General features: G+C 45.2%; 1 protein-coding gene across 1 annotated transcript in view; it reads right to left on the bottom strand.

Moving 5' to 3' along the window:
* LOC139373814 (polymerase (RNA) III (DNA directed) polypeptide B) overlaps positions 1 to 17,801 on the bottom strand; it is a 51,263-nt gene that overhangs the window by 28,728 nt on the left and 4,734 nt on the right. The window contains exons 5-19 of the mRNA XM_071114838.1: positions 17,585 to 17,660; positions 17,289 to 17,389; positions 17,009 to 17,100; positions 16,593 to 16,710; positions 15,772 to 15,880; positions 7,169 to 7,291; positions 5,695 to 5,811; positions 5,186 to 5,320; positions 3,146 to 3,307; positions 2,578 to 2,778; positions 1,939 to 2,101; positions 1,025 to 1,178; positions 794 to 868; positions 488 to 586; positions 228 to 355 (exon numbers count right to left, since the gene is read on the bottom strand). Of these exons, the coding sequence (XP_070970939.1) occupies positions 228 to 355; positions 488 to 586; positions 794 to 868; positions 1,025 to 1,178; positions 1,939 to 2,101; positions 2,578 to 2,778; positions 3,146 to 3,307; positions 5,186 to 5,320; positions 5,695 to 5,811; positions 7,169 to 7,291; positions 15,772 to 15,880; positions 16,593 to 16,710; positions 17,009 to 17,100; positions 17,289 to 17,389; positions 17,585 to 17,660 (1,853 nt within the window). The remainder of the gene's footprint in view (positions 1 to 227; positions 356 to 487; positions 587 to 793; positions 869 to 1,024; positions 1,179 to 1,938; positions 2,102 to 2,577; positions 2,779 to 3,145; positions 3,308 to 5,185; positions 5,321 to 5,694; positions 5,812 to 7,168; positions 7,292 to 15,771; positions 15,881 to 16,592; positions 16,711 to 17,008; positions 17,101 to 17,288; positions 17,390 to 17,584; positions 17,661 to 17,801) is intronic.

Below are 17,801 nucleotides of genomic sequence, written 5' to 3' on the forward strand. Positions count from 1 at the left end.
GCCTACGTAGGCACCTCATGTTTGGATGTCTATGTGCAGATACAAAAACACTCCATCACACAAAGTGCATTCTGACAAGAAATGTGTTCACATCGGTACACACTGCTCCCGTGGAGGATGTCTGAGGAGTCCTGATGCCTGATCAAAGGTGCAGCTTAAAAACAGCCACCCTCTACAGACCGAAGCAGAGGAACCAGCGAGTCTGTAGAACTGGAGAAATGTCTCACCCATGGCCTGCTTGCCCATAGCACACTGGTATGTGTTCCTGGGGGACTGATTATGATGGGGGTAGGGGATCAGACCAGCACAGACCCCTAGTAGTGTGAAGGGCTCAATCTCCAAGTGTGTAGTATCCCTACGTACAAAACAAGAACATTGGGACTGAGAATTACATCCAGCAGCAGAGACTATATTGAGTGCATATGAAAACAACTAGACCAGAGGGGCATAACGTGTCAGACATTATAGAGCCATGGCCAGAAGTTACTTATTAATCATGTGCTCATAGAGGGCGATCTGACAGTCATTCTCCTCGTTCACGTCCAGGTACTCCACCAGGCTCTCATGGAGGAAATCCTCAAAGGTTCTGACAGCAACAAAACAGAAAGATCATCAACACAAGCATTTCAAAAAGCCCACAACGTCCACCACTAATGTAAACATTTTAACCCTCTAGCAAGTACACTGGGCTGAGCTTAAAATCCAATCATATACAAGCTAAATTCATTGGTGGCAGATGCTAGTTTCTTTGTATTGAATAACGTTAGCTGTATGAGATAAAAACGGAGCCCACCTGTATCCCTGGGTCAACTCCTCGATGTGTTTGTTCTTAACCATTGGCTGTCCTTTCTTCACAATGATATACGGTCTGGCAGGAGCAAGAACATCAGTTAAAAAACGAGTTAAACTCACTTAAACCTTCAGAATGTGTTGAAAACGTTTTGGTGCTGAACCCAGGCTGTGTTATAACTCTGCTCCATGCACAGACAGTGGCGGGGTGTCATGTCGTCCCTGGTGCCCCTACCTGCAGAGGCGTCCTCCATCTGAGGAGACGTAGACACAGCGGTCGGTTAGGTTGGTAGAGATGGACACAAACTCGTTGATGAATCCAGCCCGTCGCATCAGTCTGAAGGTGTACACCAGCCTTTGGTGGTCCCGGATCACCCCCAGGATGTTACCTGTGAAGGATGGACACACCCAGAGAGACCGACTTTGAGGCACAGAGCGCCTTACACTAAATACTTACGGACTTGACTTTATTAGGGGTTATTTGACAGGGACAATGAAAGGATCAACATTTCTCTAAATGTGTCAGATTTAAATCAGCTGGCACATTTGCCTCTGCAGTCCCCCCTGGACTACAGATGAACACACCCACACACAGAAATAATGCATAATGCAGGACTTGGAGCTTGTCACTGAATAAATCCGATGTGTGCAGGGCCACAGACTCCAGCAGGGGATCTGGGAATAATATGAAACTTGAAGAAACGGAGGAGCCACAGTGTGGAAGGGTTTGCGAGCACTCTGGTGCTTTGACACCTGCTGTTACTAATTAATAAAGCCTGGTTAGTCAGTCAACATAATTTGACAGTTATCATTGGCTAGAAAAACAGACACTAATTAAAGGAACCAGTCCAATCTTTCTCATAGCGTACTAGTAGCACTAACTGAATAGCTTATCATCATCAAAACACACTGCATTAAGCACAACATATGCATTCCGGAAACTGGACGTTCCATGTTCTTTCCCTTCATGTTTGAGGCATTGTATTGAAAAGCAGAGGAAGGCTTAAGATTTAAGTAATCAAACAAGGGAAAAGCCAACAGCAACAACCATCCTGGCTTGAAAGCCTACTGCTGATTATATGTAACAAGCACTTATGTGTATGCCTCTGGATGCCTGGTGTGTATGCGCAACTGTGTGTGTGCAGTCACCATTGAGGAAGACCAGGAAGACACTTGGGTAGGAGAGCTCCTCTCCACACAGCAGGTTGACATCCTCCACTCCCAGGTTGAAGGCCAGCTTGACGATGGGGCCGTCCTCCATGTCTGTGGTGATGTGGGTCATCAGGGCCAGGTTCTTCACCAGACCACATGCCTAGGACACAACACAACAACTGGTCAGAACCTGTTATACACAGGCCAAGGCAACACCACCTAGAACTGGGTGAAAACTGGCATTAGGGTTAGGGTTGTCCACAACACCTTGTGAGCTGCAGTTCAAATTTCAGACAGTTTTCACACAGTAGGAGTGTTTGCACGAATGTGTGTGTGTGTGGAGTTTATGCAGGCCACGGTGGGTGGGTGTGTGGAGTTTATGCAGGCCACTGTGGGTGGGGGTGTGGAGTTTATGCAGGCCACGGTGGGTGGGGGTGTGGAGTTTATGCAGGCCACGTGGGTGGGGGTATGGAGTTTATGCAGGCCACGGTGGGTGTGTGTGTATGGAGTTTATGCAGGCCACGGTGGGTGTGTGTGTATGGAGTTTATGCAGGCCATGGTGTGTGTGGGTGTGTGTGTGTATGCTTGCCAATGTGTATGTATGTGACTGTCTGTCTGTGTATCCCTCTGACTCACCTCTCCCTCAGGGGTGTCAGAGGGGCACAGCATGCCCCACTGGGAGGGCTGCAGGGAGCGGGGTCCGCTGACCTTCCTGGTCTTCTCAAACTGGGAGGAGATCCTGGTCATCATGCCCAGAGCAGAGATGAAGGAGAGACGGGACAGCACCTGGGTCACACCCTGACGGTCCATCTTAAACCTCTTCAGGGACCAGTTCCCCTGGGGGGCACAGAGAGAGAGAGACAGGTCAACTGCTTGGAGCAATAAACATATTTAGCATGTGTGACAACACTGCTGATGTTAAAATGGCTTTAAAAATAAACACCTTATATTGATTGATGTCCCTAACTGCAATTCACTGTGGCATCAGCTTTTACACAATATCTTCATGATATTTACAAAATTGAAAGAATAGAAGACCAACCTCACACTCGTGTAATGTACAGAAACATTACATTCAAAATTGGATGCAAAAAAACCTGACAACCTAGAATGCCCTTTTGACATACGTCAATCCGTATGGATACCTATGCACTGTCTGGCATAAAGGACCAGAGCTTGAAATGGGGCGGAGAGCAGCACTCACGGTGGAGATAGCGTTGACCATGCCGTTGGTGATCTGGTCCTGGCGCATGTGTTTGACAATGTCAAACTGTGCCGCCCGCTGCTTGGGGATGATCTGGTCTGAGATCTTCTTCAGCTCAGAGTTGAACTTCTTAAAGAGATCCTCAAACAGCAGAGACAGCAGCTAGCCAGGTGGGGCGAGAGATTGTCAGTAGTACAGTCAGAACAATACGTTTTAAGTGTCTCAGAGTAGGAGTGCTGATCTAAGATCAGGTCCTCCATCCATAAAAGTCACTGTGATCTAAAAGGCAAAACTGACACAGTGGAAACATCGAGTCTCTGATGCAAATAACTAGACGTGAAATAACAATACTCGGAGAGCTAGTCGTATCCCCTGGAGACACAGACAAGGCAAACCCTCTGTTCTCCTGGCTTCTGCTCACAGCTGTTCTGTTCCTCTCCGCTATCAGCTCAGAGACAATGACCAGGTCCTGGGAGACAGATTTAATAACCAGGTGTGCCAACCCTGAGATAAGCCTGACTTGGCCTCTCTCCCAGGTCTCTCTCCTCAGTAAGGCCTTTAGTGGGGCACCTCTCTCACTCTCTCAACCCCCAACAAATTTGCATACATCAAAACAAACAAGCAGTCCTGGCAAAATGTATAATAAAGAAAAACAGCTTCTGTCGCACAGCTGGGCCAATTAGCTGAATGTCAGGGAATCATAATTGGAGAGAGGAGAGATTGCTGGGCGTTGTGAGTACTTAAGCTCTCTATTGAAAAGAGCCCCTGCGCCCCCCTCACAGAAGGTCGGGTGGGGGGAAATTAAAGGCCTTAAGACAGCCGTAATTACATTATCAGAGCCGGGGCCTGTAGGATTAGCTCAATCGCTCCAGTCAAGGCGGCCATTCCTTTGTCAAGGCTCGGAAAAATGCCTCCGCTTCCTCGGCCCTGGGATTTTGGTGCTGCTGCTGCGTATCTCTCCCCCCTGACAACGCCAGCCGAGGCGGGAATACAGAGCGAGGCGGAGAGGGATGAGGAAGAAAACAAAACAGGCAAAAACAAAGTGGGAATTAATAGAGGGAGAGGGGTGACAGACAGGTGAAAGATCAGGGCAAGGGGAGACTGGATTAGAGTCCGTATCGATTAGCACAGGCCTGGGATCAGTTCTCAGAGAAGTACGAAGCACTGCATATAGAGAATTGTTTTGACTGGGGAGGAAGAAAGGATTAAAACCTCTGTGGGATGAAGAGACTCTGGACACAGTACATGCACACAATAATATGATTATTGCGAATACTCAGATTAATATAATAGTTTGAGTAAAACTTTTGCTTTGCAAGAAGAAAGAATTCCCTAATAATCCTGTTTACATGGACACATCTAAAAATCAGGCTACGAATGGGACTTGATAATTGTAAAACATAGCAAATCAAAATAAACGTTCTATCAGTGACAGAAAGGCTATTTGATTCAGAGTTCGGAGACAAAGTTTGTATGTAAAAATACATCTAAAAGGTGCATAGTTCTATACAAAGAAACTAGCATCATCGTACGCAAAAGAGGCTCATGCTGCTGGGCCTGTACAACAGTCACACAACCTACCCTTTAATCCATTAGTAATAAATGCTGCAACTCATCTTTCATTTAATTACAGAGCAGCGTGAGGGAGTCCTACTGTGTAGACAGACCCAGAGAAGGCTCTGCTTACTGTGGAGCTGCATACTGTAGGCCACTGTGCTGGAGGAAGGCTGTGCAGGCAAATGTTGTAAAGGAAGTCTGCACAGGCAAATGTACTCAGGTAACTCTGCGCCTCCCGATGTGATAGAGTAAGTCACCATAGGACTGTTCGCACAGACAATGTGCTGGAGACCACTAACGGAGGGTGTAAACTAAAAACAGAAGGTCACAGGAGTTCTATTTAGCGTACTTGTGATTATTCCATGGGACATTCAATGTAGCGTAAGGGGTCAGGAGGACAGAGGTTATATTAAGATAGAGACCAACAGACACTGGTGCTTCAGATGGAGCTACAGTAGAGGATACCGAGAGGTATTCATTCACCTGTCCAGCCAACTCCAGGCGCTTGTTGCCATAGTAGTCTCTGTCATCCACCTTGTTCTCTCCTTGGGCTAGGATCACCCTGCGCACCATCACCGCTAGGTAGATACACTTGGCCCGGAAGTTAAACTCCTTCACCTGGAGGTGGAATAGAAAACAGAGTTTGAGTCGATCCCATTTCTATGTCAATCCAGGGAGTAAACTGAAATTGTAGTTTATTCTCAGAGAATTGAGGAAAACTGGAATTTGAACTTTAGTTCACTTCCTGAATTGACCCCAACCCTGGTAGTAAAGTCACTGAATCATGTTAACACAAGTGTGTACCTTACAAATGTGTCCACTCATAGCCATATTAATAAAGACTAGATAAGGGTACAGGTGAAAACTAAATCATCTTATGGTATGGTGAGCATAGTGCTTTAACCCTATCAACACCTGATACTACTGATCTTTCCATAGTAAATCCCAGGCCAGAGAGCGTTTTTTGGTGTGGTCAATCTGACAGCACTTACAGGTACATGAGTGAGGATGAGGGAAGCCAACAGCTCTCTGGCCTCCTCCATCTTGGTCTTCTTGGGCCCTCCCCACATGCGCTGTCTCCGCACCTTATTCCCAATGTATTTCAGAGCCTAGGGAACACAGAGGGATGAGAATACAACATCTTTAACTGCACACCATTAATAAAAAAACTATCTCAGATCAAAAGAGACAAACTTAAAAATAACTGGAGACGTAATTCCAAAGTGATGAAAAATGTGTGACATGCACATTCATTGTGTGGAGAAGAAAAGGACCCAAATGAACACTGAGGGGTCAGAGTTGTAACGGGTCAAGTGAATCCACAACCGGATACGAGTCAGCCCTTATGCCCCCACACAACTATCACACCTGTGTCAGTGATCTTCTGTGTCATGCTCTAGAGAGAAGGTCAGAGGTCAGTGAGACTGAGCGCATCCTCCAGACCACCCACCCTGCAGGCTATAACTATTGGCTACTGAGGACACCAGTGAAGAGGCATGCCATCCTGACCTGTGTATTATGCTACCATAATGGCAAAGGAGGTCACTCAGAACAGAATCACAGTTTATGTTCATGTGTAAAAACATGGGTAAAATGTGCATGGCTCTCTGTTGAATTTCAAAGTTTCAATGTGACTCTGGATCCAACAGGTTTGCCCACCCCTGGGCTAATATCTATTTTATAGATCTACTGAGGCTTAGCTTGACGTATCGCGCATCAGAGGTATAATAACACTGAAAAGACATGAAAAACATGCATTCAAATCTAGTCCAAAGGCCATTGCTAGAATGCTAATATGGCCCTCATCAATGCATTGCTGGTTCCTCCTGCTAGACAAGGGTGTTAATTTCAGACAAATTGGTCCACTGCATTCAACAACACATGTCAAAGAGGACATGTTGGCCTATTAAGTAATGACTTGATGAGGCGGAATATTCTTTAATTGCTAGGCATTACAAAGGCTGTGTCCCAAACTCAAGACATCAACACATTCTATTGAGAGCTGTTAAAATCTGGGTATTTGAAACAGTCAAGTCCTACTCCTTAGACAATATAATCAGGTCAAATGGTCAGGGGAAAAGGCATAGTAAAGCCATGCATTCACTGGTTGTCAGAGTTCACTCAAATCACAAAATTACTTTTCCTTTCTTTGAAAGAACAGGACAAAGGAGAGACTGCAATCCATGCTTTGGGTTTATTTACCTAACCACTGTCACCAACTTAACTTTGTCAATGTACCCCAAATAACAATGCTAAACATGTAATTAATTCCAAAATCATCTCAAAGTAACTTGAAAAATGGATTGATTTAAAGTTTTGTTGAGTTGGTTTGGGCATCACAACATGCTAACAACTTAAGTTACATGTATCACCTGTTCCTCCCAGGCCAGTGTGATTTAGAAACCTCTGACATAGGTTCACCAGACTGAAGCAGGTTCCAGAGAAGGAAGAGAGGGAATCATGTACCTGTATCTCAGTGAAGATCTGGGCTTTCTGGCACTCTTCCAGGCTGGGGGAGAAGTTAGCCATGACGTGCTCCTCTGTCCCAATCATCTGCACTATCTCCTGGTCACTCTCCACACCCATAGCCTGTGTGAGGAGGATAGAGGGGGTTGAGGTACAGGAGGACATTCTATTATTAGAGGGTTTGATATAAAGGAGATTAAATGTGGGAGGGAAGGGATGGAGGGAAGGTATGAGGGCAGAATAGGAGGAGGTAGAGGTTTAAGGGTGAGGATTGAGGTGGATGACAGAGGTATCAGGGAAGTATGGAGGGTTGGGGTAATTTGAAGGAGGGCATATGGTGGAGAGGTACAAGTGAAAGAATGATGAAGTGGAAGAGAAAGAGGTATAAAGGACTTAAAGAGGATGGGAGAAGAAAAGAGGAGTGGCTGGAAGATGGAGGAGATAAAGGGACAAGTACAGACAAGCAAAGAGATGAGGCAGAAGTCACAAGGTTCTGATTTTTGCTTATGCTAATGAGGAGCTGTGGGATTGGGGCTGGTTGGCCCACAATGCATCTTGGACCATGCTGGTCGGCAGCGTTGCAGAAAGCAACGAGGGCCAGGAGGAATTCACTCAGGATGCATGAGGGCAGGAGAAACAAACCAGCAAGGCCAACACGCCACACTGGTGAAAAGACAAACTCAAAATGCTACACTGCCACATTGGACATGTTGTTTGGAGTGGGCTGTCCAAGGGGAAACTCATTGATGACACTGCTGCCAACAGGTTAATAGAGACATTTTAATCTGGAGTCACGGATATGGACCTTATTGAGTGTCAGATGTCCAAATCTGTAAGACTGGAAGACTGAAAGCTGGGACAACTTTAAATGTATGTACAGTCCCCACAGTGACTGTACGTACATACCCAAACCAGAAGCCATGGATTACAGGCAATATTCACACTGAGCTAAAGGGTAGAGCTGCCGCTTTCAAGGAGCAGGACTCTAACCCGGAAGCTTATAAGAAATCCGGATATTCCCCACGAACCATCAAACAGGCAAATCGTCAATACAGGAATAAGATCGAATCGTACTACACCGGCACTGACGCTCGTCTGATGTGGCAGGGCTTGCAAACTATTACAGACTACGTGCACACCGAGCATGCGCTGACCAACTGGCAAGTGTCTTCACCAACGTTTTCAACCTCTCCCTGTCGGAGTTTGTAATACCAACAGGTTTCAAGCAGACCACCATAGGCCCTATGCCCAAGAACACTAAGGTAACCTGCCTAAATGACTACTGACCCAAAGCACTCACAGTTGTAGCCATGAAATGCTTTGAAAGACTCACATCAACATCATTATCCCAGAAACCCTAGGCCCACTCCAATGTGCATACTGCACCAACAGATCTAATGCAATCTCTATTGCACTCCACACTGCCCTTTCCCATCTGGACAAAAGGAACACCTATGTCAGAATGCAATTCATTGACTCCAGCTCAGCATTCAACACCATAGTGCCCTCAAAGCTGATCAAGAAGCTAAGGACCCTGGGACTAAACACCTCCCTCTGCAACTGGATCCTGGACTTCTTGACGGGCCGCCCCCAGGTGGTATGGGTAGGTAAAAAAACATCTGCCACGCTGATCCTCAACACGGGGGCCCCTCAGGTGTGTGTGCTCAGTCCCATCCCGTTCACTCATCATTGCACAAACAGACAAGACTCCAACACTATCATTAAGTTTGCTGATGACAACAGTGGTAGGCCTGATCACAGACAACAAACAATGAGACAGCCTATAGCAGGGGTGTCAAAGTCAAATGGACGGAGGGCCAAATAAAAAAATCAGCTACAAGACGAGGGCCGGACTGTTCGAATGTTCATTGAAAAATTTTTAAATGACGCATATAGTCTAGTGAACCTAATTGAACCTACTGAAAACCTAACAAATATATTACAATATGATCAGATAAATAAAGCAATATTTTCTTATGGCTCTGTCAGTAATCTTTAATTTTCAACAGACACAAAAGACAAATTTCCTTTATATAAATATCCCCATAACATGAACATTAAATGAAAGAAACCGGTATTCAAGGCACCATCAGTAGACTATATTTTCTATTTTAGCAAAAGTGGGCTAAATTTACTTCAAAGAAAAAACAATAATAGCAATTTTCTATCATCCACTCAACTGAAATATTTTTAAAATATAATTGGATTGAAATACAAAAAAATAAAGTGCAAAAATCTATTAATCAAAAACAACACTTTGTTTAAGGAGAAGTAACATGCAGTGAAAACAAATATTAAATTTTAACTTTTAAACTTGAACTGAGTAAAAACTCTAAATATGTGATTGCACAGTAATGTTCACTTGTTTGAGGTTGAGGGTGATACTTGGTGGTGTCCCATCTTTTCCACAAGTTCATCAATGTTCGGGGTAAGGCTCTGAGCTGAAGAAATCCTCAGAATTGAGTGGAGGTGTTCAGCAGTAAGTCGACTTCTGTGTGATGCTTTGTTCAGGTTCATCAAAGAAAACAGTTGTTCACACAGGTATGTGCTGCCAAACATAGACAACGTTTGAGCAGCCTGGATGCGCAGCTGGGGCATTGTGCCGGGGAGGAAACGGGCGAACTCCGCAGCACCCACTGCCGCATATTTTGCCCTCAGTGCATCATTGCATTGGAGGTCAATCAACTCCATTTGGAGGTTTGGTGGTGAGCTTTCCACGTCAACAGCAAATGGGTTACCGAGCAGTTCCAACCTGCTTTTTTGTGCTTCAAAGTCAGCAAATCGGCGTCGAAAGTCAGCGGCAAGCATACCTATTTTATCAGCCAACTGTGTGCTCGGGAACGCACTGGTAGAGAGCTTCTCTTTCATGGTCTGGCAGCTGGGAAAGTGGCTCAAATTTTCTTTCCGCATCTGCGTCTCCCACAGAGTCAGTTTGGTTTTAAATGCCTTCACTGTACTGTACATATCAGAGATGACACGATCCCGACCCTGCAGCTGCAAGTTTATTGCATTCAGATGACTCGTAATGTCACACAGAAAAGCCATTTCACACAGAAACATTTCGTCTCGGAGTTGTGTTGTGTCTTTCCCTTTGCTGTCCAAGAACAGACAAATCTCCTCACGAAGCTCGAAACATCTTTGAAGCACCTTTCCCTGGCTTAGCCATCGCACCTCTGTGTGATAAGGCAAATCACCATGCTCCGTTTCTAACTCCGTCAGAAATGCCTTGAACTGGCGGTGATTCAAACCTTTGGCTCTGATAAAGTTAACTGTGCGCGTGATGATGCTCATTACATGCTCCATTTTCAAGGCTTTACCGCACAACGCTTCCTGGTGTATGATACAATGATAAGCTGTCAGCTCACCTGTCGCGTTTTCCTCTTGCATCTTTTCCCGTATCTTCGCCACCAGTCCGCTCCTGTGTCCACACATCGCAGGTGCTCCGTCGGTTGTCAAACCCACGAGTTTTTCCCAAGGCAGCTCCATCTCATTTACACATCTTGACACCTCTTCATACAAATCATGCCCCGTAGTTGTGCCATGCATAGGACGTAAAGCCAAAAACTCCTCTGTCACGCTTAGGTTGGAGTCCACTCCGCGGATGAAAATTGACAACTGGGCAATGTCAGAAATGTCGGTGCTCTCATCCACAGCCAAGGAATATGCAATAAAATCTTTTCCCTTTTTCACAAGCTGCTCTTTTAGATTGATGGACAACTGGTCTACTCTCTCGGCAATGGTGTTTCTGCTCAGACTCACATTTAAAAAGAGTTGCCTTTTTTCTGGGCAAACTTCGTCACAAACTTTAATCATGCAGTTTTTGATGAAATCCCCCTCCGTAAATGGCCGGGCTGATTTAGCGATCTCTTCTGCCAAAATAAAACTGGCCTTGACAGCAGCCTGGCCTTGTGATTTGGCTTTTTTGAACAGAGCCTGTCGAGATTTGAGGCCTCGTTTTAATTCCTCTGCCTTTTGTAGCCTTTGTTCCATGTCCATATTCTTGTTTTTGTCCGCGTGTTTCGTTTCATAATGTCGTCTCAGATTATACTCTTTCAGTACCGCCACACTTTCTCCACACAGAAGACACACAGGTTTTCCAGCTACCTTCGTGAACATATACTCCGACTCCCACCTTGTTTGAAACCCCCGGTTCTCAGTATCCACCTTCCGTTTTGCCATTTTTGATGGGTATCTGAAAGTTAATTTTACTGTGATGCTGACGACTGCTGTGCCAATAAATATTGAAATGAAGCAGCCTACTGCTCGGTGCGTCACCTTTGCATTGTGGGAAATGTAGTATTGGTGCGTGTAAAAGATCTGCGGGCTGCCGGCTTGCTGCGGGCCGGTTCTAATAATAAATCAAGATCATCCCAGGGGCCGTAAAAAACCTTCTTGCGGGCCGGATGTGGCCCGCGGGCCTTGACTCTGACATATGTGGCCTATAGGGAGGTCAGAGACCTGACCGTGTGGTGCAAGGACAACAACCTCTCTCTCAACGCAATCAGGACAAAGGAGATGATTGTGGACTATAGGAAAAGGAGGACCTAGCAAGCACGACCCCATTCTCATCGACGGGGCTGTATTTGTATTTTTGATACGGTCGCAAAGCTAAATAAAAAGCAGCATTCCCCAAGAGACGATGGCTTTCACTTCAGCAGTGATAAATTCATGAACTTCTTTGAGGAAAAGATCATGATCATTAGAAAGCAAATTACAGACTCCTCTTTAAATCTGCGTATTCCTCCAAAGCTCAGTTGTCCTGAGTCTGCACAACTCTGCCAGGACCTAGGATCAAGGGAGACACTCAAGTGTTTTAGTACTATATCTCTTGACACAATGATGAAAATAATCATTGCCTCTAAACCTTCAAGCTGCATACTGGACCCTATTCCAACTAAACTACTGAAAGAGCTGCTTCCTGTGCTTGGCCCTCCTATGTTGAACATAATAAATGGCTCTCTATCCACCGGATGTGTACCAAACTCACTAAAAGTGGCAGTAATAAAGCCTCTCTTGAAAAAGCCAAACCTTGACCCAGAAAATATAAAAATCTATCGGCCTATATCGAATCTCCCATTCCTCTGAATTTTTTGGGAAAAAGATGTTGCGCAGCAACTCACTGCCTTCCTGGAGACAAACAATGTATACGAAACGCTTCAGTCTGGTTGTAGACCCCATCATAGCACTGAGACTGCACTTGTGAAGGTGGTAATGACCTTTTAATGGCGTCAGACCGAGGCTCTGCATCTGTCCTCGTGCTCCTAGACCTTAGTGCTGCTTTTGATGCCATCGATCATCACATTCTTTTGGAGAGATTGGAAACCCAAATGGGTCTACATGGACAAGTTCTGGCCTGGTTTAGATCTTATCTGTTGGGAAAGATATCAGTTTGTCTCTGTAGATGGTTTGTCCTCTGACAAATCAACTGTGAATTTCAGTGTTCCTCAAGGTTCCATTTTAGGACCACTATTGTTTTCACACACACATTATTTATGTGTATATATATATATTTATGTGTATATATTTATGTGTATATATATATATATATATATGTGTATATATATATATATATATATGTGTATATATATATATATATATATATATATATATATATACACACACACACGTATACACACACACACACAACCTCTTGGTGATGTCATTTGGAAACATAATGTTAACATAATGTTAACTGCTATGCGGATGACACACAGATAGCTGTACATTTCGGTGAAACGTTGTGAAGCCCCAAAATTGCCCTCGCTGGAAGCCTGTGTTTCAGACATAAGGAAGTGGATGGCTGCAAATGTTCTACTTTTAAACTTGGACAAAACAGAGATGCTTGTTCTCGGTCTCAAGAAACAGATCTTCTGTTGAATCTGACAATTAATCTTGATGGTTGTACAGTAGTCTCAAATAAAACTGTGAAGGAGCTCGGCGTTACTCTGGACCCTGATCTGCCTTTTGACGAACATATCAAGACTGTTTCAAGGACAGCCTTTTTCCATCTACGTAACATCGCAAAAATCTGAAACTTTCTGTCCAAAAATGATGCAGAAAAATGTATCCAGGCTTTTGTCACTTCTAGGTTAGACTATTGCAATGCTCTACTCTCCGGCTACAGCACTAAATAAACTTCAGTTAGTTCTAAACACGGCTGCTAGAATCTTGACTAGAAGAAAACAAAACTGATCATATTTCTCCAGTGCTAGCCTCTCTACACTGGCTTCCTGTTAAGGCAAGGGCTGATTTCAATGTTTTACTGCTAACCTACAAAGCATTACACGGGCTTGCTCCTACCCATCTTTCCGGTCCTGCCGTACATACCTACACGTACGCTATGGTCACAAGACGCAGGCCTCCTAATTGTCCCTAGAATTTCTAAGCAAACAGCTGGAGGCAGTGCTTTCTCCTATAGAGCTCCATTTTTATGGAATGGTCTGCCGACCCGTGTGAGAGACGCAGACTCGGTCTCAACTTTTAAGTCTTTATTGAAGACTCATCTCTTCAGTAGATCCTATGATTGAGTGTAGTCTGGCCCAGGAGTGTGAAGGTGAACGGAAAGGCACTGGAGCAACGAACCGCTTTGCTGTCTCTGCCTGGCCGGTTCCCCTCTCTCCACTAGGATTCTCTGCCTCTAACCCTATTACAGGGGCTGAGTCACTGGCTTACTGGTGCCCTTCCATGCCTTCTTTAAGGGGGTGATCTTCCTGTCTGGGTTGGCGCCCCCCCCCCCGGGTTGTGCCATGGTGGAGATCTTTGTGGGCTATACTTGGCCTTGACTCAGGATGGTAAGTTGATGGATGAAGATATCCCTCTTGTGGTGTGGGGGGTGTGCTTTGGCAAAGTGGGTGGGGTTATATCCTGCCTGTTTGGCCCTGTCCGGAGGTTACATCGGATGGGGCCACAGTGTCTCCCAACCCCCCGTGTCACAGCCTTCAGTTTCGGAAGGGGGGGCTAGGGTTAGTCGGTTATATCTGGAGTATTTTGACAGACAGGCTCCCTCTCTGACTCATTGCTGTCCCCAGTCCACCTGGCCGTGCTGCTGCTCCAGTTTCAACTGATCTGCCTGCAGCTATGGAACCCTGACCTGTTCACCGGACGTGCTACCTGTCCCAGACCTGCTGTTTTCAACTTTCTAGAGACAGCAGGAGCAGTAGAGATACTCTGAATGCTCGGCTATGAAAAGCCAACTGACATTTACTCCTGAGGTGCTGACCTGTTGCACCCTCGACAAGCACTGTGATTATTATTATTTGACCCTGCTGGTCATCTATGAACATTTGAACATCTTGGCCATGTTCTGTTATAATCTCCACCCGGCACAGCCAGAAGAGGACTGGCCACCCCTCATAGCCTGGTTCCTCTCTAGGTTTCTTCCTAGGTTCTGGCCTTTCTAGGGAGTTTTTCCGAGCCACCGTTCTTCTACACCTGCATTGCTTGCTGTTTGGGGTTTTAGGCTGGGTTTCTGTATATATAAATAAATTAGATTTAAAGTTCCTTGGCGTTCACATCACCAACAAACTGTCATGGTGCAAGTACACCAAGACAGTTGTGAAGAGGGCACGAAAAAACCTATTCCCCTCGGGAGACTGAAAAGACTTGACATGGGTCCTCAGAGCCTCAAAAGTTTTACACCACCGAGAGCATCCTGATGGGTTGCATCACTGCCTGGTATGGCAACTGCTCAGCCTCTGACCACAAGGCACTACAGAGGGTAGTGCGTACATCACCAGGGCCAAGCTTCCTGCCATCCAGGACCTCTATACCAGGCAATGTCAGAGGAAGGCCCTAAAAATCGTCAAAGATTCCAGCCACCCTAGTCATAGACTGTTCACTCTGCTACTGCACAGCAAGTGGTACTGGAGCGCCAAGTCCTGGTCCAAGAGGCTTCTAAACAGCTTCTACCTCCAAGCCATAAGACTCCTGAACAGCTAATCAAATGGATACCCAGACTATTTGCATTGCTGCCCCCCCCCCCCCCACACACACACACACGCTGCTGCTACTCTGTCATCCACTTTAATAACTCTACCTACATGTACATAATTACAGACACCCCCTGCCTCCGCACATTGACTCTGTACCGGTACCCCCTGTATATAATTCCACTATTGTTATTACCGCTGCTCTTTAATTATTTGTTATTTTCTGTATTCTTTATGGTTTTTCTTAGAACTGCATTGTTGGTTAAGGGCTTGTAAGTAAGCATTTCACTACCTGTTGTATTCGGCACAGGTGACAAATAATCTTGTTGGGTCATAAAATCAAATGTTATCACACAAACATTTCAGTAAAATTGTGTTCTGCTGTTGCTTGAATGAAGCAAATCTAATTTTGAACTCAAATTAGAAGCAATTGTTACACAGAGCTAATGGCTGCAGCATGTCCATAAACTCATTTTGATAGTAGATTAGCTAATTTCATATCAGCTAATTAGTTGTTAATTGGTAGCACAAGTGGGTTCCACTACCAACACATTGAACAACAACGCCGAACAGGTTAGAGAGGTGGCAGAGGCTGGCATTATCTGTATTCTGTAGTCAGACTGTAGTCATATTCTGTAGTCGAACAGCGCCACCATGTGGACTTGAAATTCTTACCTTGAATATAATGGCAATGGGGGCATCCTCTGACAGTGCGTTGTGTCTTAGGTAGAAGCGTCCCTGCTTAACGATCATATTGGTCCTGCTCTTCTTCTCATGGGTGGAACTGTAACCTCATGACAAAGCATGAGTGGAGAATGATGGTTAGTGAACTGAGGGTTGGATAAACACATGCGGATACAGAGTATACAGTCTTACAATGATAAAGCACTCAAGTAAGCAATACATGAGAAAACAATAAACTGCATCAATCCTGAAAGAAAGTAGGCATTGTTGGGTTCTGAGAATATGAAATATACTTATTCATGTCACTGAGGGAGAGAGGGTCATGTATAATGTTTACATTATGTCAGGATATGTTATTGTAAGCCATCAGGTATCCTTTGGGAGGGATCCTCTGGGAGAAGAGACACAGTCTCGTACCAGTCACCATGACAGCCGTGAGTTGGGGAGGAGTGAGCACTTTGGGGCAGAGGTCAGGTCAGATGAAGTGAGGAAGAACAGATATCACTAAGGTTCTGTCTAGCAACAGAGATGCATTGGCTGTTCAGATGTGTAGGAGGAGACTCAGCAGAGGAGAAAGGGTTAAATATCAGTGCTTGTGTGAACACGTCGTCATCTGTACAGCCGTTTGACCCTTTGGGATGAATAAACTTGGTTTAAGCTTTCATAGTGTCTGTCGAGTTGTTACTCTAATAATTAGAACCTAACAGTATGAAAATACCAACAAGAGCAAAGTGTTTCCACCAACTGCAGCTGGAGCCTAAGTAGGGAGGCTAACAATCGGGTCGAGTCATTCTAAATACGAGTGACATCACCTGGTCACAGAGGCTCCTACTGCCCCCTTCCTGTCCTGTTCCACAATGATGCGGTTCTTTGACAGCTGCTCCTGGATCAGAATGACCTTCTCCTGACCTTTGACAATGAAATAGCCACCTATGGATGTAGAGACAAGGACACAAATTCACACCTTTGCATTCTGATGCTCGGCACTACAGCAATCATTCTTGGGATGGGCAATTCTGGTCCTACAAGGACACCGTGTGCATGTTTTTGATCTATCCCAGCTCTAACACACCTGGTTAGACTAACGTGGTCTAAATTGAAAATCGTCACTAGTTGATTACTTGAATCAGTGCTGGGCTGGAACAAGTCTTCACATACTGCAGGTGGCCCTCCAGGAGAAGAGTGCCCCCCCTGCCCATGCAAAGGTGTTCAGCTAGGTGTTGCTTACCTGGGTCCAGAGGGCACTCGTTGAGTTTGGAGTACTCCATGGACGTCTTCCCCGTAAGGACACAGTTAGAGCTGCGCAGCATGATGGGCATCCTGGGTAGAATATAGTTCAACACACTGTTAGTAGGAAAATCTCAGAGAGAGTGGTGCAAACAATACATATTCTATAGGAAGTTAAACATGTACTGCCAAAGCACTGAACTTCAGTGAGGTAAGAACTGGTTAGTACCTTCCCAATAGTGTGATAAAGAGAGGGCTTGCAGAGAGGGAGAGAGCAGTACCTTCCGATGGGCAGAGCATTGCGGATGATTCTCTGACTGCCACGGGTGTACTCGATGTCCACTGTGATGGGTGCAGAGTAAGTCATGTCCCTGAGACGACACTGGTGGATACAATGTGGCTTCAATGAGTTGTATTCACAAATGTGTGCTAAAATTCAGCCGTGGGTTGAGGAAGACCCAATATGTATATATTGTAATGTCCTCCTAGTTAAGCACAGAGACTATTCAACTGTGTGACACTATAATGCAATGGTTTGTGATATTTTTGCGGGGAAGGGGAAACAGACTAGATTCACCTCGTGTGGAGACACTGGTCTGGTTACATTGAAGCTCTCTTCAACATCAGGCATGCCAACGTATATATTGAGGTACCTGGAAATGGGACGTTGGTGTTATTTTAGTTTTAGAAATGATAGTGTAGTTTGCCATGGATTTTAAGTAAGCACATTCTTAAAAAAAATAGTCTTGACTGCTTGTTGCGTGTCTGCCTTGTAAGTAAAAAGTTGCTGGTCT

This window comes from Oncorhynchus clarkii, chromosome 2, assembly GCF_045791955.1.
Source record: "Oncorhynchus clarkii lewisi isolate Uvic-CL-2024 chromosome 2, UVic_Ocla_1.0, whole genome shotgun sequence".
Taxonomy (NCBI): Eukaryota; Metazoa; Chordata; class Actinopteri; order Salmoniformes; family Salmonidae; genus Oncorhynchus; species Oncorhynchus clarkii.